This window comes from Somniosus microcephalus, chromosome 1 (genome assembly GCF_052327205.1).
Source record: "Somniosus microcephalus isolate GS21.2 chromosome 1, FLI_Smic_1.0, whole genome shotgun sequence".
In the NCBI taxonomy this organism is placed as follows: Eukaryota; Metazoa; Chordata; class Chondrichthyes; order Squaliformes; family Somniosidae; genus Somniosus; species Somniosus microcephalus.
In genome coordinates, this window is record NC_140987.1 from 388387849 (window position 1) to 388411901 (window position 24053).

Consider the following 24053-nt stretch of genomic DNA (forward strand, 5'->3'; position numbering starts at 1 on the left):
CCTCTCCCTGTTCCTTCTACCAAAATGCATCACCTCACACTTCTCTGTATTAAATTCCATCTGCCACTTGTCTGCCCATTCTGATAGCCTTTCTATGTCCTGTTGTAGTCAATTGGTATCATCCTCACTGTTTGCCACACCCCCAAGTCTGGTGTCATCGGCAAATTTAGAAATTCTACTTTTTATTCCAATATCCAGGTCATTTATATATATATCAAAAAAAGCAGTGGCCCCAGCACTGACCCTTGGGGAACACCACTGTCTACCTTCCTCCAGTCTGAAAAACAGCCATTTACCACAACTCACTGTTTTTTGTCCTTAATCTAATTCCTTATCCAAGCTGCCACTGACCCACCTATTCCATGAGCCTCAATTTTGTTAACCAGCCTTCTATGTGGTACTTTGTCAAACGCCTTCCTAAAATCCATGTAGACAACATCCATTGCATTCCCTGCATCAATCCTCCCTGTTACTTCATCAAAAAATTCAATTAGATTAGTGAAACACGATCTGCCTTTTACAAATCCATGTTGGTTCTCCTTAATTAGCTTAAACCTCTCCAATTGCCTGTTAAATTTTTCCTTGATTATTGTTTCTAAAACTTTACCCACCACTGATGTTAAACTGATTGGCCTGTAGTTACTAGGATTGTCCTTACACCTTTCTTGAACAAAGATGTCACATTTGCCACTTTCTAATTTTCAAGCACCTCCCTCGCATCTAGGGAAGATTGGAAAATTATGGCAAGCCCTTCTGCTATCTCCTCCCCCAATTCCCTTAGCAACCTGGGATGCAAGCCATCTGCACCAGGCAACTTATCCACTCTAAGCAGACCCAGTCTTTCTAGTACACCCTGTCTATCAAGTTTCACCCCTTCCATTGCTTCTACCTTTTCCACTTCTACCGATATTTTGTCAGTATCCATCTCCTTAGTAAACACCGATACAAAGTACTCATTGACTATTCTAGCCTTGCCCTGCGCCTCTGAGCATATATCACCTTCTTTGTCCCTAACAGGCCCCACCCCACCTCTTACTACCCGCTTACTGTTTACATGCCAGTAGAAGATTTTTGGGTTCCCTTTTATGTTAATCGCCATTCTACTCTCATATTCTCTCTTTGCCAATCTTACTTTCATCTTCACTTCCCCTCTCAACTTATTGTATTTGGTTTGGATCTCCCTTGAAGAATTCACCTGACATTCATCATACACCCTCTTTTTTTGTTTCATCATCTTCTCAATCTCCCTCGTCATCCAAGGAGCCCTTTCTTTGGTTCTCTTACCCTTCCCTCTTGTTGGAATGTACCTAGCCTGTACTTGGAACATCTCCTCCTTAAAGATCACCCATTGTTCCGTTACAGTTTTTGGTTCCATTTTACCCTGGCTAAATCCTCTCGCATCCCATTGAAGTTAGCCCTATTCCAGTTTAGAAGTTCCACTCTAGATTGTTCCTTGCTCCTCTCCATTGCTAATCTAAATCTTTTGATACGATGATCACTCGTACCCAAGTGTTCTCCCACAGACACTTGGTCGACCTGGCCCACCTCATTCCACAGTACCAGATCCAGCAATGCCTCCTTCCTAATTGGGCCAAGAACATACTGGTCAAGGAAATTCTCCTGAACACATTTCAGAAATTCCTCCCCCTCCTTTCCCTTTACCCTAGCATTATCCCAATCGATATTTGGGTAATTAAAGTCCCCCAATATCACCACTCTATGGGGGCTAAATTTTGTTGATCTGCGCCTCCCATTAGCACCCTAAGAAAGCGCTAATGGGGTGCAAATCAACTAGCGCCTGGGCGCAGAGCCGCTAACGCCTCGCACGAAATTTAGCGGGAGGTTAGCGGCGGCACTGCGCCGCCGGCGATGACGTCATCGCCGTGCGCAGCGCCCCCCTCGCGCCCCGGCTGTAATATTGGGTGGCGCCCCCCTGACTTACCGCCAGACGTTATGTCCGATGGGGTCATGGGGGCCTACCTGCGGCTGGGGTGGTGCTAGTTAAAGTGGAGGTGGTGGGCGGCTATTTTTGTTGCTGGCTGCCTGCCAGCACCTGTCCCCGTTGCTGTCCCTGGCCCCCGTGAAGCCCCCCTGTGGGGTGCCAGCTGCTCTCCGTGAGCCCGGCACTCCTCTTGAGTGCCGGGCTCGTTTGCCGGCACTCTTGATCCCTGGTGGCCCAGCTGGGCGCCGGAACGCACTGTGCTAGGCCCTTCCCCTTTAAGAAGGGGAGGAAGGCCTGCAGTACTGTGGCATGCAGCATCGCGGTTTTGACTCGTAGCGCCCCAAGAGGGACGCGGGGCACTTCCAGTACCGCCCCTCCTCCCTCTCGGGGCGCTACCTGGGAAAATTGGCCGCAGGGGCACTAACTTTCTCGGGGCGGTAAAATTAGCGTCCCGGCGAAGGTAGCCCCAAAGGGGGCGCTACCGAATTTTTAACCCTATAGCTCTTGCATATCTCTGCGATTTCCCTGCCGATTTGCTCCTCTACCTCCCTCTCACTATTTGGAGGCCTGCAGAATACCCCCATTAGCATGATCATACCCTTTTTGCTCCTCAACTCTAACCAAATGGATTTTTTCCTTGTCCCCTCAAGAACATCCTCCCTTTCCAACACTACAATGTTTTCCTTAATCAGCACTGCCACCCCACCTCCCTTTCTCCTTCTCTATCTTTTCTGAACACCTTGTACCCTTGAATATTAAGTGCCCAGTCCTCACCGTTTTTAAGCCACGTTTCGGTTATTGCCACAATGTCATATTGCCACACGGCTAATTGTGCTTGTAGCTCACCAACCCTATTCACCACACTTTGTGCATTTACGTACATGCATTCTAAACCCTTTCTTAGTCAAATATAAATATAAAAATATGTTGTCCTTATTTGAATACACATTTCATTTAGCAATGTAATCCTAATCTGCGACCAGAGCCCAAACTAAACCAATATCATTCACACTGGCAACACAAAAAAAATGTCTGATTTTAGAAATATATAGCAGGGCATAACATAGTGTTGAGCTCAGTCAGACAGACCCAGACGCAGCTCACACCTCATAGCACAGTGCAACAATGGGAGCATGAATCACAAAACTTAAAATCTGCACCCCTTTGACCTGGAGTAGGATTACATGATATGTGAGCTATGTTCTTTTAACTTTAGGAATTAGGCAACTTCAAATATTCTACATTTATATGCTTATAATGGAGGAGAACCTGTCTCCTAATTAGAGAGCACAATTAAGCTAATTGTTAAGAGGCAAGCCTGACTAAAACTGCCAACCTTCACAATTCTTAGTGCCCTATTCACAATTCTTAGTGCCCTAATATGTATTTTACAAAACTTTTTGAAGTAAGGTTTAATGTCTCCACTCTATAATAGAAATCAGAATGTCAAAGTTTCCCACAGACAGTTCTTCATGGGCCTGGGGTGAGGATTATACAACTCCTGTCCAGTGTTGTTACTGACTCGCTACAGGCGTGGCTATGCCAATGCTGTTTTAGTTGCACGCACTATTTTTAGTAGAAAACACCTTACACACAATATAGGCAAATGTACTTCACATGTGAATTTATTTAAACATCTACCACATGCGAAACTTTGCAGTCTTCCTCGTTCATTAAAGTTTGGAATTCTGGCATGAATTTACCAGACACACCACATCTTAGTGCAGCGTCTAGATTTTTGCCCAGCAGTTGCAAGTGGTACTTTGATTTCATCAGAGTGACTGCTGAGAACATTGACTCGTACAACGAGACCCGCTAGACCCACCCCTGCTCTCCATCGAGAATGTGGTTGAATTTAGCAGCTTCAGAGACTGAAGCCCTCTTAAGGCAGGTACCTTGCTTAAAGATATTACTTATGTAGGCAGTAAGGGGATTGAATCGAGAAGACCCCTTCAAATGCCCAACACCTAACCACTGGATCACATGAGCTCACTGTACAGAAAATGCTAGGTCACAAATCTGTCAGATTTGTTCTGCTACATATGAAAATTCTGTAGTTTAAAGAACAAATGAAATTTACTATAATTGACCGTGACAAAATTACTGAGGTGATTTCCGATTTATATAAATATATTATTAATATGCACCAGCTACAATGATTACATTATTCAAGATTTTCAAAAGTTTGTGAATGTTACAAATTTCAGGTCTGCATTAGATAAGTCTCTGTGTTCAGCATTGCCAGTCACTCACGTAAATGGACAATGTATCCCCTAATATCTGGAGAATAATTTTACCACCCAGTATCTAGTCACCCAGAGGTTGTAACAATAAGGCCCCTCATTGTGTGCACTGGATTCTGTGGTCTTATATGTGCCCTGTATATGTTTTCCCTACCTACCAACAAGCCAAATGAGAGACACTGTAGTGAGACAAGGTCAATTGTAAACCAACAAACTGGTTTATTTTGCACAAAATGGGCACTGTACAGTTTACAGTCGTGTTAAATCTATTTCCTAAGAACATAAGAAGAGCAGGAGTCGGCCATTCGGCCCCTCGAGCCTGATCAACAAGGTCAGGGCTGATCATTGACCTCAACCCCACTTTCCCACCCGATCTCCATAACCCTTGATTCCCCTAGAGTCCAAAAATCTATCTATCTCAGCATTGAATATACTCAAAGACTCAGCATTCACAGCCCTCTGGGGCAGAGAATTCCAAGGATTCACAACCCTCTGAGTGAAGAAATTCCTCCTCATCTCAGTCTTAAATGGCCGACCCCTTATCCTGAGACTATGCCCTCTAGTTCTAGATACTCCAGCCAGGGGAAACAACCTCTCAGCATCTACCCTGTCAATCCCCTTCAGAATCTTGTATGTTTCAATGAGATCACCTCTCATTCTTCTAAACTCCAGAGAGCATAGGCCCATTCTACACAATCTCTCCTCATAGGCCAGCCCTCTCATCCCAGGAATCAATCTAGTGAACCTTCGTTGCACCGCCTCCAAGGCAAGTATATCCTTCCTTAGATAAGGAGACCAGAACTGTGCACAGTGCTCCAGGTGTGGTCTCACCAAGGCCCTGTACAATTGTAGCAAGACTTCCTTACTCTTATACTCCAACCCCCTTGCAATAAAGGCCAACATGCCATTTGCCTTCCTTATTGCTTGCTGTACCTGCATGCCAGCTTTCTGTGTTTCTTGCACGAGGACACCCAAATCTCTCTGAACACCAACATTTGAAAGTTTCTCACCATTTAAAAAATATTTTGTTTTTCTATTCTTCCTACCAAAGTGAATAACCTCACATTTCCCCACATTATACTCCATCTGCCACCTTACTGCCCACTCACTTAGTCTATCTAGATCCCTTTGCAGACTCTTTGGGCTGGATTTTCTCAGCCCCGAGGAGGCGGGTAGGGAGGCGGGACTGCCGGGGAAGTTGCAGAATTTGGGGGCGGGTGGCAAACCTGCCTCCGTGCCCTCTTGCCAGGAGGCGGGAAGCCGTCCGGCCCCGGGTCCTGTCTCCTTGGAGGCGGGAAGGGATTAAATCCTATTAACTGCCTGTTATCAGGTAGTTAACAGGCAGAAAATAGGATTATCCCAATTTTCATGCTGAAGTGCGGGCTTCCCAACCTGGGGGAACCCTGCCGGGTTGTAGGAGGTGAGTAGGAGGTCTGCGAGGGTCGGAGGGGTCTGAAAGTGTGATGTAGAGGTGAATGATGGGTGTAAGTGTGGAGTAGTAAGTATGTGAGGTGAGTGTCAAAGTGTTAGAAAATGTTAACTTACCTTTGTTTCTACCTACAGCCTTCAGCCGCTGTGGAGCCGGAGTTCCTGACATCTCCATTGTAGAGATCACAGACTGGCTGTTGCATCCTCCGATCCAACAGCCAGCTGATTTCTGCAAAGTAGAAAGGTTTGATGAGTCCTGAACACAAGGGCTCATCAAACTTCACAGAGCTGTCAAACAATGACATTTCTTCTTTCAAAAGCTCTTGACAGATGACACATCATACGATGACATGCTCTGTCACTGACTTCCCACTAATTGGCCTGCTGAGCCCACCGGGCGGGCTTAACAAGGTCAATCAGGGGAAATTCCCGCTGGTTGGCCAGAAGCTGACGGAGGCGGATTTGAAACCTGGCAAGCAGCAGTCCCGCCTCCAAAAGCTTCCCATTCAGAAAATCCAGCCTTTTGTGTTCTCCTCACAGCTTACTGTCCCACCTAGCTTTGTATCATCAGCAAACTTGGATACATTACACTCGGTCCCTTCATCTAGGTCATTAATATAGATTGTAAATAGCTGAGGCACCAACACTGATCCTTGTGGAACCCTACTATTTACAGCCTGCCAACCTGAAAAAGATCCGTTTATCCCTACTCTCTGTTTTCTGTCCATTAACCAATCCTCTATCCATGCTACCATATTACCCCCAACCTCATGAGCACTAATCTTGTGTAATAATCTTTTATGTGGCACCTTATCGAATGCCTTTTGGAAATCCAAATATACTACATCCACTGGTACCCCTTTGTCTACCCTGCTAGTTACAGCCTCAAAAAGCTTTAATACATTTGTCAAACATGATTTCCCTTTCATAAAACCATGTTGACTCTGCCTAATCACGTTATAATTTTCTATCACTGCTTGTAACATCAGCAATAAAAAATTATGCAAACTTGATGTGGACCTAGCTTCATTTTACAAGTCAGTATATGCTAAACTGACTGGTGCTAATTTGAGAAAAAGAGAGTTCTTTGCCTCCCCGACTGCTTCAAATTCAAACTTACTGCAGACTCTGTTTTCCAGAGAGACTTGGGAAGAGAAATCTAATTTCTGACCTTTCCCGAACTCTCTGTGTCAAGGATTCATTCATCGCGCTGCCAAACAAAACTGATAGCTTGAATCAGAAACTTTCCCACTCACATTGGCATCTGTTCAGCTAAGACTCCTGTGCTCAGTGAAAGGAAGCCATTCTAACATAACAGGTGTGAATGGATTAGTAAACACCATTGTCTCAAACATTGTATACGTGAAACATAATTCTGTTAGCACTTCAGCTGGTCCTAATCAACATTCCCAAATAGCTTGCATGCTGTGGGCTGATTTCAGTTCCATAGCTGTACTATATATATCCCCCGAATCCCTCCCAGGTTAAATAGGCAAACGTCTTGAAATGTGACACTGATAAACATTAAATAATTGCAAATGGCACTCTGTGCCAATATTTAAATAATAATTAAATGTGAGTCAGAGTATAAAACCTCCTGCATGTACAGATTTAAAAATGTAAGATCCAAAGATAAAGGCAGGACATATGTGCCTCCCTTAGCGCAATGTGAAAGTTTTGGATGCAGAGCTACCTTACAGGACTATCAATAGTTTAAAAAAATAATTTGGAGATAGTAACTTGTTCAACATCAAGGGAAAAGGACCTGGATGCAGACATACTGGTATTTCCTACATCTTCTGTTTTTAATTTTCAGCATTGTTTTTCTCTAAGCAAACATTGTTTGCATTTTAATTATCTCCCAAAAATGGAAAACTTATCTTTACTGGTAATTATTTTTGTAAAATATAAATACTTGCAGTAAAAACTCGGTAGGTGGATCAGGCTGTGGGAAGACTGTCACAGTCAAGGCTTCACTAAGAATCTACTCAGATTAGCTATTAGGGAACTTCAAGGTGAACTGACTGGTGACATCCTAGGACTGTGCAAAGTAGGGCAGCAACTGGTGGATCAGTTTACTGAGCAGATGAATAGGAGAGAAAACTCACTCTGTTAATTGTAAGCAGCCAATTTTAAAGTGCCAAGGATGTAATGGCCTTGTGGAGCTTGTCAAAGCCAATCTGCACTACAACAGCTTTATTTTTGGTACGTTGCAACCTCAAGACACTCCTTGCCTCTTGTCTCTTTGGGAGTGATAGGACTGTTCCTGTTTTCTAGACCAGGTAAGGATGACTTCATCATTTGCAAGAGGACTCTGTGAAGGACCCTACAAGCGTCAGTTCAGCTTGTGGCTATCCATGTTATCATGCCCCATGAATGTTGAATGGTATTTTGTATTGTCAGTGCTGTCCACTCCCTCTTCCTCTCCTTCATTTTCCTTTACCAGCATGGCAAGTTTTTTTTTATTACTAAGGGATAAATTATAAAAGATATAAAACGAGGATTTTAAGTCATCCAGGAATTATCAAGCTCTGGTGACCACTGATTAGTTCACTTGTCTGGGAGCAACCCTTTCAAGTCTGGATTATTTATGTGCATCAAAGATTGACTGTTGTGTCTGTGATCAGATAAATCATTATACTTTGTGTTTTTTAATGGTTAAAAAATAGCTTATTCTTCCGTTTTCAGACAAGCAAAGAGCAATGTTATGAAAGTTACTCTCATTTACACTGATTTCATTATTTTTATAAACTTGATTTTATTTACAATTAAAATTTTAGAAATAGTAATAGCATAACCATATGCCCCCAATCTTAGTCACATAACTGAAGGCCAAGATCTTTCTGGTGGGAATGTAGGTTGGTGGGGGGGTGGTGAGGAAATCAGAGGGGAAGTCTGGGTCACTGTCATGTGATTGAGGGGACCATTGCTGATGGCCTGGCAACCAGATGCCCTTCCTAGCCACAAAAGATGTAGGGGGTGATTTTCTCAATGGGAAGCTTTTGGAGGCGGGACTCCCACTTGTCGGGTTTCAGTCCCCCTCAGCAGCTTCTGGCCAACCAGCGGGATGTTCCCCTGATTGACCTTGTTAAGCCTGCCCGGCGGACTTAGCAGGCCAATTAGGGCGAAGCCGGTTGCAGAGCATATCAACGTATGACGTTTCATCTGTCAAGAATTTTTGAAAGAAGAAATGTCATCGTTTGACAGCTCTGTGAAGCTGTCAAACACTGACATTCTGTGTAGTTTGCTATGTCTTGCATACAAGATCACATCAACCTTCTTTCTTTTACAGAGATGATGGCCCCGATTTTCTGGCAGCCGTCGGGCGGCTTTTCATGCGGCCGGGGGCCAAAAATCGCCGAAAAAGCGGGTCGCAACACCCCCCCGCCTGATTCCCCGCCCCGTCCGACTTTTGGACCGCCGTTTCTCCGCGACCCGATTCAGTCCCGCCCGCCACTGGCGGGACTGGCCGTCGGAACACTAATTACCACTTATTTCCATGTTTAAGCCGATTTTCAGGGGCCGTTGCGATTTTGTGGGGTTCCCCACGCTAAACATGCCTGCGGGGAACCCCGCTGATGAAACCTGGTGTGAAGCTTGCCGGCTTGCTTGCTCTCAGCTGCAGGTCATTCAGGAAAGCTGCGATTTAAAGGGACAGCATTTGTTTGGTGAAGGACCTTGTTGCTGCAGGCTTGGGGCTACTTCTTCAAGGCTTAGGCACAGCTGTGGAAGGTTGGAGCCTCACACACTTCTCCAATGCGATCTCCTGGGAAGCCCCTCTCGCCACCCTCACTCAGCGCTTCCTCAGCGGAGGCATCTACGAGAAGCATGGGACGCCTTTTTTTCCTTCCCTTCTTGCCATTAGAGGATCTCCAGCAGCAGAGGCGGCAGCAGCAGAACCAGGAACAGCAGGATGAGCACCAGGAGCACCAGGCTGCTGCTCACTCACCTGAAACTGCACAGGCCAGAAGGGGCCAGTGCTTGGAAGTGGCTTGAGAGCACCTTGCTGCGCTTTAGGGGCCATGGGGACCCGTTTCTGCACTGGCAGTCCTACTCAGAAGGACTTCCATGAAGATCTGGTTTCTCTGTTCAATAGCTGGCCAGCGCTGCTCAAGAAATGTCATTCTCTTATGAGCACTCATCATGTTTTCCGTACCCTGGCGAGTTATCTCCTCCATGGAGATTGCCAACCTTTCCATGGTGATGCGTTCATGCGCCAATGACTCTACAAAGGCTCTGCTCATGGTCGCTATGGACTACTCCATTCGCTCCACACTCGCAGCGACCCTGGAGACAAAACCTGCCAGAGACTCCTGCATCTGTGCATGGAGATCCATCACCTCTTCTCTTGCGGATGGACCCAGAGGCAGAGGGTCGACTTTCAGCGCAGCTGAGCTGAGCTGGCAGAGCCCTGCGCCCTCCGACGAGGACGCTCCACTGCTGTCCCTGTCTCCAGAATCTGCTGAGGCTCACTTGGGAGCTGTGAAGCACCAGGTGACAACACTACTCTATGTCCCGAAGGTCCCCCCGAGGTGTGAGTGTCTGCGCTGGTGCTGGGTGCGCTTACTTCTGCTGATGCTGCGCCCTCAGAGGTTGGAGCTTCCTCTGAGGAGTCTGGCTGCACAGCCTCTTCCTCCTCTACAGTGGGGACAGGGGCTCTGGATGGTCCTGTGGGGGAGTAGAGGAAGGAGTTAGAGATGTGATGCCAAGGTTACATGCACATTCAAGTTGACATCTGCTGACACCTGCATCCATGCAGCCATGGTCTCAGTGGGAGGCCTCTTCCTGCCTGACCTAGGGAAGAGGACCTCCCTGTGGGCCCTAACCCCATCCAATAATGCCTGCAGTGAAGCTTCGTCGAATTTGGAGGCAGCTCGGGGTCTGGCACTGGCCACAGCTGCTGCAGGCTCCTCTGCCATCCTGTATGGTTTGTTTGGAAGCCTTCAGAGGATGCAGTGCTTGCTGTGGACCTTGAAAGCACCACGAATGATGACATCATACTGTGGGGCTTTCTGACTAGAAATGGACAATTAGCAAGGCTGCCCACACGGTGGAAATTAATTGGCCACTTGAGGGAAAATTGTGTGGAGCTGGCTGACACATTTTTTTGTGTGTCAGAACCCCACATTCGGGGGAATCCGACCATTTCCCACACAAGCCACAAAATCGGGCCCGAGATGTTTGTTACATATCAGAATGCAATGGACATCTCTGATCTGCAACACGGAGGTGCGAGACTCTCCTTATAGAAACCGACTGAAGCCTGCAGGAAGAAACAAAAGGTAAGTACACTTTTAAAAACACTTTGCACTTACCTCAGATACTCACCTCTACACTCTTGCACCCATCCCTTACCTTCACACCACACTTTTGCACTACTTGCCTCGGTGACCCTGGCGGGTTTTGGAGCCTTCGGGAAGCCTGCACTTGAGGGCAAAAACGAGATAATCCTATTTTCTGCCTGTTAACATGCAGTTAATAGGCTTTAATTCCTTCTCGCCTCCAAGGAGATGGGACCCGGCGTGGGACAGCAACCCGCTCCTGGGAAGATGGCATGAAGGCGGGTTGGCCACCCGCCCCCAAATTCTGCCATTCTCCTGGCAGTCCCGCCTCCATATCCACCTCCCCAGGGCTGAGTAAATCGCCCCCATAGGGTCTGCAACAGAAGAGAATCAGAAGAAAAGCAAGAAAAGGGTAACATATGTTCACGAGAGAGTTATAACACCCTTAAAAAAAAAGCACCAGAAAACTGTCACCCACACCTTCTATATATAAACAAGAAAAATGATTGTTAAATTTTGAGATGGGTTACACCTGAAACTTTAAACTATCTTTCTTCTGTGCATTTCCAGCATTTTTTTTAAAATTCAGATTTCCATTATGTCCTTCTTTACTTATGAGAGCCTGCCCCTTTAATGTCCAAAATTTGTATTATTGTAAACACCCAAGGTCAGACTTACAGCACCCGTTACAGGGAGCCTCCAACTGGACGGTGCTCAGATGCTACGCAGCATAAGTCTTATATGGCACTCGTGTCTTTCCAGTCTTGCTGAATGTGTATTGATGAGCTACTCTGGGGTCAGCGAGCAGAAGAAGACTAGTGTAATCCATTGATTAGCTGGGTAGAGGCTTGAGGAGTCTACCACACACAGCAGATATCCACAGGAGTGTGGTGGTGGGAGGTCACTGGAAAAAAGGCACAATTGGAATAGATCACTGGAATAATACAGAAAGCACCAGAGACGTTCATAAAGTAATGGAGAGTAGAGACACAGACACACACACAGAAATAGGGAAACCAAAATAGAAACTCAGAAAGGGGGAGAATAACAGATATTCAGAGAGAACACCAAAGAGGTGAAAGGAAGAGTAGAAAGGAAGAGAAACATACAGGAAAAGGTAGACTGAAGAGCAGATAGAGGGAGACACAGACAAGAAAAAGCGAAGTTGACAGAGGGTGTCAAAGAAGGGTAAAGGGAGAGAAACAGGAACACAGTGAGAGAGAGGGCGATAGTAAAACAAGGGGAGAGAGGTACAGGGACCTATATGGTGAAAGAGAGTAAATGTTACAGGCAGAGAACGACAGAGACCCTGGAAGTGGTGAGAGCTAAAATTTCCAGTCATGGCAGAAGGAAAAAAACTGCTTTTTTATTAACATTACCAGCTTTTTAGTTAAATTTAATTTAAAGTGGAATATCAGCCCAAGGAAAAGAATAACAGAGAGAAAAGGAGGTAGTAAAAAAGACACAAGAATAAAGCCAATCTAGAGAACTAGCAAAAGATCACCAACAGTTTCAAAAAGCCTGACAACTCAAACAGCCTTGAAAATTGGCCTACGATAGGTAGTTGAACTGAAATGCAGCAAGACACGTGAATGTTATAACTTCAGCTACATGTAAATGCAATATGCTACTGCCTGCATAGTAGGTGGTTTGGCTCACTTCTGCTCTCTCCCACCCTCCCCCCCTCCATAGAGACACTCTTTCTCCCATCCAGTTCATGCTGGCACTCTTTTCTCCTCACCTCTCCCCCCCCGCCCCACATAAAATGATGCTGACACCCTTCTTTCCCCCACCCCAGGTTCACAGATGCGCTCTTCTCTGATTCTCCCTATTCCCTTCTTCCAACAATTCATGTTGACATTATTCCGCCCTGACCGTTACCCATTTCTGCACCATAACAATGGCGTATGTTGTAGATGGCGCAAGTTTTCAGCAAATTCAGGCCCAATTTCTTAATCTTCAGGTGGGCCATATTCTGGACACACTGCCATAATATCTCGTTTCTTGTCTGGAAGAGGGACACATGGAACAGCTCTTGCAGGAGTTCCAAAATCTTTTGAGTGAGCTCTGCAAGTGTTACGTCAGTGTATAATAAGAAATGGACTGCAGAGAATGGTACAACAGGTGTTTACTCAACGTGGTTCAAACTGCAACTGAACTGTACAGATTACTACTCAGTGCTATATACAGGTGTGGTCACTGCCGGTACTACAGTATACATGAACTGTACAAAGTAGATCCCCCCTTAAAAGGTACACACATTACAATTCCTCCCCTTTTAGATTAACAGTACCATAACACTCATTTAACAATTAAATATCAAACTAATTACAATCAACACTTTTAACATGCAACATTAGCTGAAAATAGTCTATTTATAAATTCAGTCTTTGGGGAGGCTTCCTGATCCTTTCTGGATAGCGCCTTTCCCGAGTGTCTTGCTCTTGGTGCGGAGGCGATTCTGGCCCCCTGTCGTCGGTTGGTTCATCAGCTTCCGATGCTACTGTTTCTAGGGTAGATGCGACCTGTACGTCAGGTTCATCACCAGGTACGTATGGGCAAGGCATGAGGTTGACTTGTTCCTGTGACTCTAGGATCTGGTCAGCACGGTGTCTCACGATGCTCTCCCCAACGTCCACTGTGTACATTAGTGGGCCCTGCCGTGTGCATATCGTTCCTGGCTGCCATTTTTCTGTTCGGTAGTCGCGGGCCAAGACTGGTTGCCCTACATTGAAGCTCCTTGTTGGCTTCTCATGGATGTGCTGGAATTGCTTACTCTCAACATCTCTTCGTACGTTTGGTCTGAGCAAATCCAGGCGAGATCTTAACCTTCGGTTAAGGAACATCATGGCTGGGGCCTGGTTGGTGACTGCATGTGTTGCATTCCGGTAGGCGAACAGGAAATTGTCCACCTTGTGCTGCAGTGGAATGTTGTTATTGTACATAGCCTTTATTGCCTTCTTAAAGGTTTGTACAAACCTCTCAGCCAATCCATTTGTGGCTGGATGATACGGGGCGGATGTGTAATGCCTTACCCCATTCTTTTTCAAGAACCTCCGGAACTCTTCGGACACAAACTGTGGTCCGTTGTCGGAGCAAATCTGTTCTGGCAAGCCATTCCTGGCAAAAATGGTCCGTAGGACTGCAATAGTTTTCTCCGTGGTGGTGGAGGACATTTTGATGACCTCAGGCCATTTCGAGTGCGCATCCACGGCTATTAAAAACATTGAGTCCATGAATGGACCAGCAAAATCAATATGCACCCATTGCCATGAAGATGAGGGCCACTCCCATGGGTGTAGAGGGGCCTGTGGTGGTGCATTTTGGACTTTCTGGCATCCTGAGCAGCTCTTGGTCAGGTCCTCGATTTGTTTATCGATTCCCGGCCACCACACATAAGCCCTGGCTAGGCTTTTCATTTTTACCCCTCCCAGATGACCCTCATGAAGCTCATTGAGCACTCTATCCCTTAACTTGGGTGAAATTACCACTCGGGATCCACACATCAAGGTCCCCCGGCACACTGACAGCTGTTCTCTCCTTGTCGAGAATGCTGGCAACAGTGAGTCGCCATGTGCTGGCCATCCCTTCACCGTCAAATCATATACCCGAGACAGTGTCGGGTCATTTCGGGTTTCCTTTTCGATACAAGCGTTAGTTACCGGTAGGTATTCAACTATAGTCGAATGGAATATTTTGACAGGATCCACTGCTGGTGCTTCCTCCGCAGTAGGCAGTGGCAGGCGTGATAGCCCATCAGCATTTCCATGCTGTTTCGTGCCCTTATATTCAATCTCATAGTGGTGCGCCCCTAGAAAAAGTGACCATCTTTGTAGTCGTTGCGCAGTCATCACCGGAACGCCCTTCTTCAGATTAAAAATGGAGACAAGAGGCTGGTGATCAGTCAGCAAGGTGAATTTCTGCCCGTGCAGATAGTGATTGAACTTTTTCACTCCCCACACTAGGCTGAGGGCCTCCCTGTCAATCTGGGCGTAGTTACGCCCGGCTGAGGTTAGTGATCGTGACGCAAAGGCTATTGGCCTCTCTGAGCCGTCCGAGAATTTGTGCGACAGCACCGCTCCAATGCCGGAGGGTGACGCATCACATGCCAACCGAATTGGTAATGCTGGGTTGTAATGGGCCAATACCTCTTTCGATGTGATTAGTGTTTTGCTCTTCTGGAAAGCTCATCTACATTCGTCACTCCACTTCCATGGCACCCCAGTTTGCAGTAGGGTGTTCAGTGGGTGTTGTATTGTAGACAAATTTGGCAAGAACTTATGGTAGTAGTTTACCAGCCCGAGGAACGACCTCAGTTGTGACACATTTTCCAGTGCTGGAGCCTTGACTACTGCCTCAATCTTCTCTGGGGACTTATGTAACCCCTCTTTATCGATAACATGGCCACAATACGAGATTTGTTTTCTAAAAAACTCGCATTTGGAGTGGTTAGCTCGGAGCCCATATTCCTGCAATCTAGTGAGCACCTGCTCCAGGTTGGCAAGGTGATCACTGTCATTTTCACCCGTGACCAGGATGTCGTCCAAATAACACTGGGTCCCTGAGATCCCTTGCAGGACTTGTTCCATTGCCCTCTGCCAAATAGCTGATGCTACCCCGAATACCAGCCGGTTGTATTGGTAGAGAGACCTTTATGGGTGTTGATTGTGAGTTTTATTTTTTATGCTTCTTCTACCTCCATTTGCAGATACGCCTGGGCCAGATCAATCTTAGTGAAGCGTTTCCCTCCAGATAGCGAGGCAAAAATATCTTCAATCCGCGGAAGTGGATATTGTACGGTCTGAAGGACCGGGTTCACTGTTACCTTAAAGTCCCCACAGATGCGAACCTTCCTTGGTTCCCCAGGCGTGCTGCTCAATGACTTTTTCATCACAGGGACGATGGGTGTAGCCCACTCGCTCCAGTCTACCTTGGACAGTACACCTGAACGTTCCAGACTCTCCAGCTCTGCTTCGACGGCTGGGCGGATCGCCTAAAAAATTTTGGGCTTGCGTTTTCTTCAATTTTAATCATCGCTGTCATGCCTTTTAGTGTTCCGAGTCCTTGCTGGAACACTTCTTTCGCGTCAGTTAGGATCTTTGACAGTCACCCAGGTGTGACGTCGTCATCCTTTTTGTCAGCCACAGTCAGTGCCTGTATGGAATGCCAACCAGTTGTATTTTCCGGATCCATTCACGTCCCTGTAATGGTGGTCCTCCATCTTGCAATACATACAGGTCTAGTTTTGGCGTTTCCTTACCGTTATATATAACGGTCACCCTTATTTTTCCTTTGGGGTAGACTTTTTGCCCCGTGTACGTCTTCAAAATAATTTTTGTGTCTCTCAAGGGTATATGTGAGAACAGCCACTCGTAGTCCCGTCGGTTTATGACTGGTAGAGCTGATCCTGTGTCCAATTCCATCTTTACCTGGACTCCTGCTATCTTGAGAGTGACCCAAATGGTTTGGTGATCCTCCGTTGTGATCACATTATGTAGTTTCAGACAACTCAGTTCCCTGCTTTCAGAGTCGTTATCACTCTTTTGTTCGTCTGAACTATTCTCCGTTATCTTATGTACCTTCTTGTACTTCCCTTTGGTCGGTTTCTTATTGCTGGTTTTCTTTCCCAACCTGCAGACTCGTGCTATGTGTCCTACTTTTCCACACTGTCTGCACACTTTGTCTTTGAACCAGCAACCATTCTGGTTGTGTGTTGTTCTGCCGCAGCGATAGCACTTCTCTGTTCCATATGACATTTCGTTTGTGCCATATTCTTGCGGTCTCTGTTGTATCTCTGCAGCGCCCCGTGCTGCTGCTTCATATGATACCGCAATGCTGAAAGCCTTTTCCAGCGTAAGGTCCTTTTCAGATAAAAGCCGTTTCTGGGTTCCTTCACTTTGAAGCCCACACACAAACTTGTCCCTTAAGGTATCTGCCAGTCCCGCTCCAAACTGGTAGTGTTTCGATAGTTTGCGCACTTCTGTTAAATAATCAGCATTGCTTTCATCCTTATGCTGGTTCCGTTTGTGAAACTTGAATCGTTCTGCTATCAGCAGCGGTGTGGGGTTTAAATGTTCCTTTAGTATCGTTACTATGTCTTCAAAACTCTTTTCCATTGGCTTCGTTGGGGTTACTAGATTTCGTAATGAACCATACGTCTTTGCACCCATTAAATTTAACAATACCGACGCTTTCTTGTCATCTAACACCTCATTTGCCTTGCAGTACACCTCTATTCGTTCAACATATGTAGTCCAATCTTCGACTTCATTGTCAAATGCGGTGATACTGCCACTCTTCGGCATTTTGGGTGTGGTTTAAAATGGCGTCTCCCAATGGCTTAAAATGGCATCTCCCGCGCTTTCCTTCCTCCCCCGCTGCTGCCGACGCCGCTCCCGGCAGTTCTCGTGGCAATGGCGGCGCCCTGTAGGTTTCGCGCGCTTCTCTCTCTCCCTCTCTCCGACGCTGCTCGGCCCCTGAACACCGGCTGCGCCCTGTGCGCTCTGCCCTCTCTCTCTCTCCTCCATCGACGCTGCTCGGCCCTTTTGCTGTGCTGCTCGTTCGGGCTCTAGCCGCCGCTGTCCGGGAAGGGTCTGCGCACTACCTGTTGCCAGCCCGTTTCGCTGGACCACCTCGACTGGAAAGCCAAGCCTGGCTCTCGACAGCCTCCCCCGCAATTCTCGAGTCTCTGCTGGATGACTGGGCGGTTGCCCGTGGTCGACGCCCGAGTCTCTGGCCTTGACCTCCAATCCCCTGATCTCCAGGAACGAATCCCCGGGAGGTGATGCAGAGTTGCAGGTAGGTTCGAACCTGCCTCGTCGCCAATGTTACGTCCGTGTATAATAAGAAACGGACTGCAGAGAACGGTACAACAGGTGTTTACTCAACGTGGTTCAAACTGCAACTGAACTGTACAGATTACTACTCAGTGTTATATACAGGTGTGGTCACTGCCGGTACTGCAGTATACATGAGCTGTACAAAGTAGTTCCCCCCCTTAAAGGTACATTCATTACAGCAAGTACCACCACCGCACCCCTCCCTACCTCCCACAACGCCATCCCCTCCTCCCCCACCCTGCACACACACTAATTTATATGATGGAAATATTTGAAGATGCTACATTTAAAAATGGAGATAGAACAAGTCCAGGGAACTATAGACCAGTTAGCTTAACATCGGTGGTAGGAAAGAGAATGGAATCTTTACTCTAAATTTTGTTGAAAAAAATCTAGAAACTGAAAATATAATAGAGTAGTCAGCATGGATTTCAAAAGGGAACCTTATTACATTCTTTGAAGAAGTAACTGAAAAGGTAGACAAGGCTAATGCAGTAGATGTAATAGATTGGGATTTTCAACAGGCCTTCGATAAGGTACCGCATCGTAGATTCATGACTAAGGTCAGAGCATATGGAGTCAGAGGACAGGTAGTAGAATGGATAGCAAGCTGGCTACGAAACAGAAAACAGAGAGTAGGGGCTAATAGTAGCTACTCAGACTGGAAAGCGTTGGGAAGTGGTGTTCCAAAGGGATCATTGCTGGGACCACTGTTGTTCATAATTTACATAAACGATTTGGACTCATAATTTGAAGTACAATTTCAAAATTTGTGGATGACACCAAATTGGGGGGTGTATTTAACACAAAGAAGGAATGTGACAAAATACAAGAAGACATTAATAAACTTGCAGAAGAGGTGTGGAATTGGCAAATTAACTTCAATATAGGTAAGTGTGAGGTGGTGCATTTTGGTAGGACTAATGAAGAGCCACATTCTGCTGGGATAATAAGAGTAGAGGAGCAAAGGGATCTATGGGTACACATTCACAAATCACTAAAAGTAGTGGCGCAGGTTAAGAATTCTTTAAAAAAAGGCAAGAACCGGGGTTAATTTCTAGGGGGGTGGGATTGAAAAGCAGAGAAGTTACGCTAAACCTATATTTGAACCTTGGTTAGACCGCACTTGGAGTACTGTGTACAGTTCTGGTCACCATATTATAAAAAGGATATAGAGGCATTGGATAAGGTGCAAAAGTGATTCACAAGGATGATACCAGAACAGAGAGGAAAGGCTGAACAGGCTGGAGCTCTTTTCTCTAGGAATGGGAATTCTGAAAAGTAGACATGGAGAAAATGTTTCCACTTGTGGGGAAGTCCAAAACTAGAGGCCATAAATATAAGATAGTCACTAATAAATCCAACAGGGAATTCAGGAGAAACGTCTTTACTCAAAGTGGTCAGAATGTGGAACATGCTACCACATGGAGTAGTTGAGTGGAATAGCATAGATGCATTTAAGGGAGAAAAGAGTAGGTTATGCTGACAGGGTTGGATGAAGAGGGCTGGGAGGAGGTTCGTGTGGAGTATAAACGCCTACATGGACCAGTTGGGCCGAATGGGCTGTTTCTGTGCTGTAGTGTCGCGGTAACTGGATTCACTGTATCACACCAAACCTGACTCACAGCTGTCACTGAAGACTGCACCGCTTGAACTGGTTGGCTTGTAAGTGGAAAGTACATCTTTGAAATAATAGTCAGATGCCTTGGAAAGTACAGATTTTTTTCCCGGGGTAGTGGAGGGGACACAACAGTCATCGTCACACAGTGAACTGACCAAAAAGACAGGGTCGGCGGCGTGGGCGGTTCGCCAAGTAAATGACATTCTCTCAGTTGCTACATTGTACAGATCAGCCGTTACCCCAAGTCCGGGGTCCACACGGGAAGGGGCAGAGCTGTGACCTGCAGCAAAACGGGACAGTTTGTTAATACAATAAAAAACACAAAAGCAAAAGCCAGGATCAGCTCAGTGCGGAGCTCACCCGCGGATCGGACACTCGCTTCCCTCTTCCGCTTTCTTTCGTGTTCTGGAAAGTCCCGGGGCATTTTCTGAAACCGCAGCGATCACATCCGCCCGTCTTTGTAGTCTCGGAGTATGTCTTCACGTGATGAAAAGTTTCTTTTGAAATAACATGGAAGTTTGGCATCCACATTACAAAACGCAGAGCTTTGGAAAGGCGCGAGCTGAGAGTGCTGTGAATAATTCCTGGCAGATTTACTCACACTTCAGCATTATTACAGGAGCGTGAAACGTGCGGCTTGTTAGTCATTTTTAATGATCGGATTTACTGTCGCTTGTTTTAATATAAAAGTGGAAGGGCTGTAACTCCGGGTTGTCTGCTGATCTGCACCTGATGCTGAGTACATTTCCTTCTGAAACTGAATCAAAGCCACTTCCTCTTTTCGAACAAGTAGGCTGAAAGCCCGGCGACAGGGGGCTGTTATAGTGAATGGGAAGATCTGCGGGGACGGTGCAGTCTGCGGCCAGAGTCTGATTGAGGAATGGAAGCCAAAACTATTCTGATGCCCCACTCCACTGACAGCCTTGAGCTGCAGCCGACGCTCGACAAAGCTTCCAAGGACGAAAGCAAAGACCTCACCACACCTGAAGTTGCTTTTGGGTAAGTTATTAGAGAGATTGTTCACTTTATTTCGAGAACGGCTTCCATCCCCTCTCCTGCCCGCGTCGCTCAGCAAGTCTGTGAAGTGAGTACGTGAGCAGGAGGACTCGATTGCTGAGTCAACTGGGGTCTTGACAGGGTCATTATGATTGACCTCGGCCTCTTTGGGCTGCAAAGGGAAAATCGGGCAGTGTTCCCACTACTGATTACTATTCAGTGGCTCTTAACTGGGTCTGGGTAAAATGTGTATGGCTTTTGAGTGAGGACAGGGTCAGATTTGGCTGTGATGCCTCCTGTAGTCAAATAGACACGGTTTAGGTCACTGGAGTGAGATATGAGAAAATACCCAGCAGCCATGAGATCATACTCCAGCAAGGGGTGAATACGTGTGGGAGAAGAGGAACCTAGCAGACAAAAATTGGAAAGAGTAAAAAACGATTTCTAAATGGAAAATATTCTTAATGTTATTATGTATAGAGTTTAATTATTTCAGGTGTTTAATTATGATTAAGCCTCTTCATTAGATATTAAAACCAGATATCCTGACTTTTACAACCCCATTTCAGAGTCTCTGCCAAATTTATTTTCAGAAATGCTGCATGCCAGTGCACATTAAGGTCATTTGTTTTGTGCTTCTATTGAGGCACATTTAAAATAGGGGATTTTATTTACTTACCTGCAGGATGACACTTCTGTCAGGGACAAGGCTGCAAGTTTTGCAGGTAGTCTATTTTTGCCATTTTGTGAAGTCTCTAGAATATTTTGTATTCAGGGATTCCACAGACAAAAGTGTTTTCCTTACAAAACATACAGCCCTAACTATGAACAAAAGTGGACCAGTGAGAGGGTCTGAAAAACCAGGATACAGGGATAGTCCTTAAATTACAAAGCAGTTGGGACACCAGTTAAAAACATTAGTGAAAAGATAGGCTGCCATTTCACAGAGTTTGTGAAGATTCATATGCCTGTATTTCAGGCATTTCTGGATTTACATACCTGTCACTGAGTTAGTTTCACATAGCATATCATTTATGCTTCCGACAATTTATTTAAAAAATGTAAAGAATGTAATCTAGTATCTTCATGATTCTCTATTCTATATTTAATTTTAATGTTACTTGTTTTCTACAAAAACTAACCTGTCCTATCTTTTCAAATCCTTTTCTCCTTTGAAAATTAACTGTAAAGTCTTTTATATATCTTGTTTCATCTTTCTTGGCTCCCATGATCCATTTTTGGAGATGAGTTGAAAAAGCCTTTTTCATAGACAGAGAACTAGCATTAAATGTCCTTTGTTTTCAACCAATTGAATGCTCAGATATTCAAGACTGATATAGTTGTATCATGGGTTTATTTTTATGTGTGAAAACATAAATGAGGCTGAAAAGTAGGAATGCTCTTTAAGGAACATTAATCCTATTTTTTTCTAAAAATCAATATAATAGGTGTCAAGTAAGACCTTTTACCATGTCAACACTGGTCCTTAAAGAAGACCAAAGCCTCTATTTCAAAACAAATTATTGTGAAACAGCAGATATTACTTTTACTTACTTGGATAAAAGCAGGGATGAGCCAATAGCTGTTGCTGAGGAAACTGTTCAGTATTAACTTTGAGCTTATTCAAACAATTCAGGCTTTCATTGCACATTAACACCTCCTGTAGCTGTTTGTTAATGATTTATATTGGAGTGGAAGTAAGATGTGTATGTTACTGCTTTTTGTACCTCAATAAACTCTGGTAGTAAGTGACATGAGTTAGTTGAAATGTATGGGTTGAAACTAGCCAATGTTTTGAAGTTAAGGGCTTGAAATCACACTGTACAATATTAGTAACAAAGTTTTAATCTATTCACAAGATATTTATCTCTGCTATTTTAATGTAAGAACATAAGAATTAAGAGCAGGAGTAGGCCATACAGTCCCTCGAGCCTGCTCCACCATTTAATGGCTGATCTTCAACCTCAACATCCACTTTCCTGCCCTATCTCCATATCCCTTGATTCCTTTAGACTCCAAAAATCTATCTGTCTCCACCTTGAATATACTCAACCCTTTGGGGAAGAGAATGCCAAAGATTCACAACCCTCTTGAGTGAAGAAATTCCTCCTCATCTCAGTCTTACAAGGCCGACCCCTTATCCTGAGACTATGCCCCTAAATTCTAGACTCTCCAGCCAGGGGAAACAATCTCTCAGCATTTATCCTGTCAGCCCCCCCTCAGAATTTTATATGTTTCAATGAAATCACCTATGAGAGTATAGGCTCACTCTCTCCTCATAGGACAACCCTCTCATCCCAGGAATCAATCTAGTGAACTATTAAATATTTGTTTAAAGTCTCTGCCATTTCCTTGTTCCCCAATATAATTTCTCCTGTCTCAGCCTCTAAGGGACTAATGCTTGCATTTGCTACCCTCTTCCTTTTTACATACTTGTAGAAGCTCTTACAATCTGTTTTTATATTTCTTGCTAATTTACTCTCTATTTTCTCCCTTTATCAATTTTTTGGTCATCCTTTGCTGGATTCTAAAGTTCTCCAATCCTCAGACTTACTACTATTCTTTGCAACATTATAAGCCTCTTCTTTTAATCTAATACTATCCTTAACTTCTTTAGTTAGCCACGGATGAATCACTTTTCCCATGGAGTTTTTATTTCTCAATAGAATGTATATTTGTTGAGAATTTTGGAATATTTCTTTTAACAAAAGAATGAACCCATTTAAAACGATTGGGTTCACCTCTTTATTAAAATATTGGGTGGAGTTGTCAACTTCGGCAATAACATAAAAAGAGGACGCTCATTGTATGCCCCGCTCGAGTTTGAAGTCAACGGAAATGAAAATTGTGACTCGAGCTGCCATATACAGCTTTGTGTGTAGAGGTGTTTCCTAACTTCACTCCTGAAAGGCCTGGCTTTAATTTTTAGGCTATGTCCCCTAGTTCTCGAGTCCCCTAGTTCTCGAGTCCCCTAGTTCTCGAGTCCCCTAGTTCTCGAGTCCCCTAGTTCTCGAGTCCCCTAGTTCTCGAGTCCCCTAGTTCTGGACTCCCCAAACAGCAGAAATAGTTTCTCTCTATCTACCCTTAATATCTTGAAAACTTCAATTAAATCACCCCCTTAACCATCTAAATTCCAGGGAATACAACCCTAGTTTGTGTAATCTCGCCTCGTAATTTAACCCTTGGAGTCAGGGTATCATTCTGGTAAACCTACGCTGCACTCCCTCCAAGGCCAATATATCCTTCCTAAGATGTGGTGCCCAGAATAGAATACAGTACTCCAGGTGTGGTCTAACCAGGGCTTTGTATAGCTGGAGCATAAAATCTACCCCTAGGCAGCTGAAGGCACGGCCGGCAATTGTGGAGTGATAAAAATCAGGGATGCGCAAAAGGCCAAAATTGGAGGAGCGCAGAAATCTTTGAGGGCTATAGGGCCGGAGGAGGTTACAGAGCTAGGGAAGGGCGAGATCAGCGGCCTCTCATGTTCAACATGTTTCTCTCCTCCCCTCCCTTTCTAACTGTTTGCCTGAGAGGCTTTGTTTGCTTTCAAAATCCCTGCCTGCCCTTTTCTGTCTCTGTCTTTTTCTCTCTTTGTCTCACTAGTGTTATCAATTAGAATCTCCATCTCCCAGATTTAAGCATTAATTAGCAAATAACTTTTAAAAAAGCACTGAAGAAATAATCAATTGGCTTTAAACTTCA

The 24053-nt window shown here is 45.2% G+C and overlaps 2 protein-coding genes across 3 annotated transcripts in view; one reads left to right on the top strand and one right to left on the bottom strand.

The window, feature by feature from the left end:
- Positions 1 to 19805, bottom strand: part of LOC147125082 (lectin-like) — a 97594-nt gene extending 77789 nt beyond the window's left edge. For both annotated transcript variants that reach the window (XM_085997137.1, XM_085997129.1), the window contains exon 1: positions 19716 to 19805. In XM_085997137.1, coding sequence (XP_085853263.1) covers positions 19716 to 19779 — 64 coding nt within the window. In that variant the 5' untranslated portion in view covers positions 19780 to 19805. The remainder of the gene's footprint in view (positions 1 to 19715) is intronic.
- A 417-nt stretch (positions 19806 to 20222) lies between these two features.
- Positions 20223 to 24053, top strand: part of LOC147125083 (uncharacterized) — a 51654-nt gene continuing 47823 nt past the window's right edge. Inside the window, exon 1 of the mRNA XM_085997116.1 lies at positions 20223 to 20354. Coding sequence (XP_085853242.1) covers positions 20236 to 20354 — 119 coding nt within the window. The 5' untranslated portion in view covers positions 20223 to 20235. The remainder of the gene's footprint in view (positions 20355 to 24053) is intronic.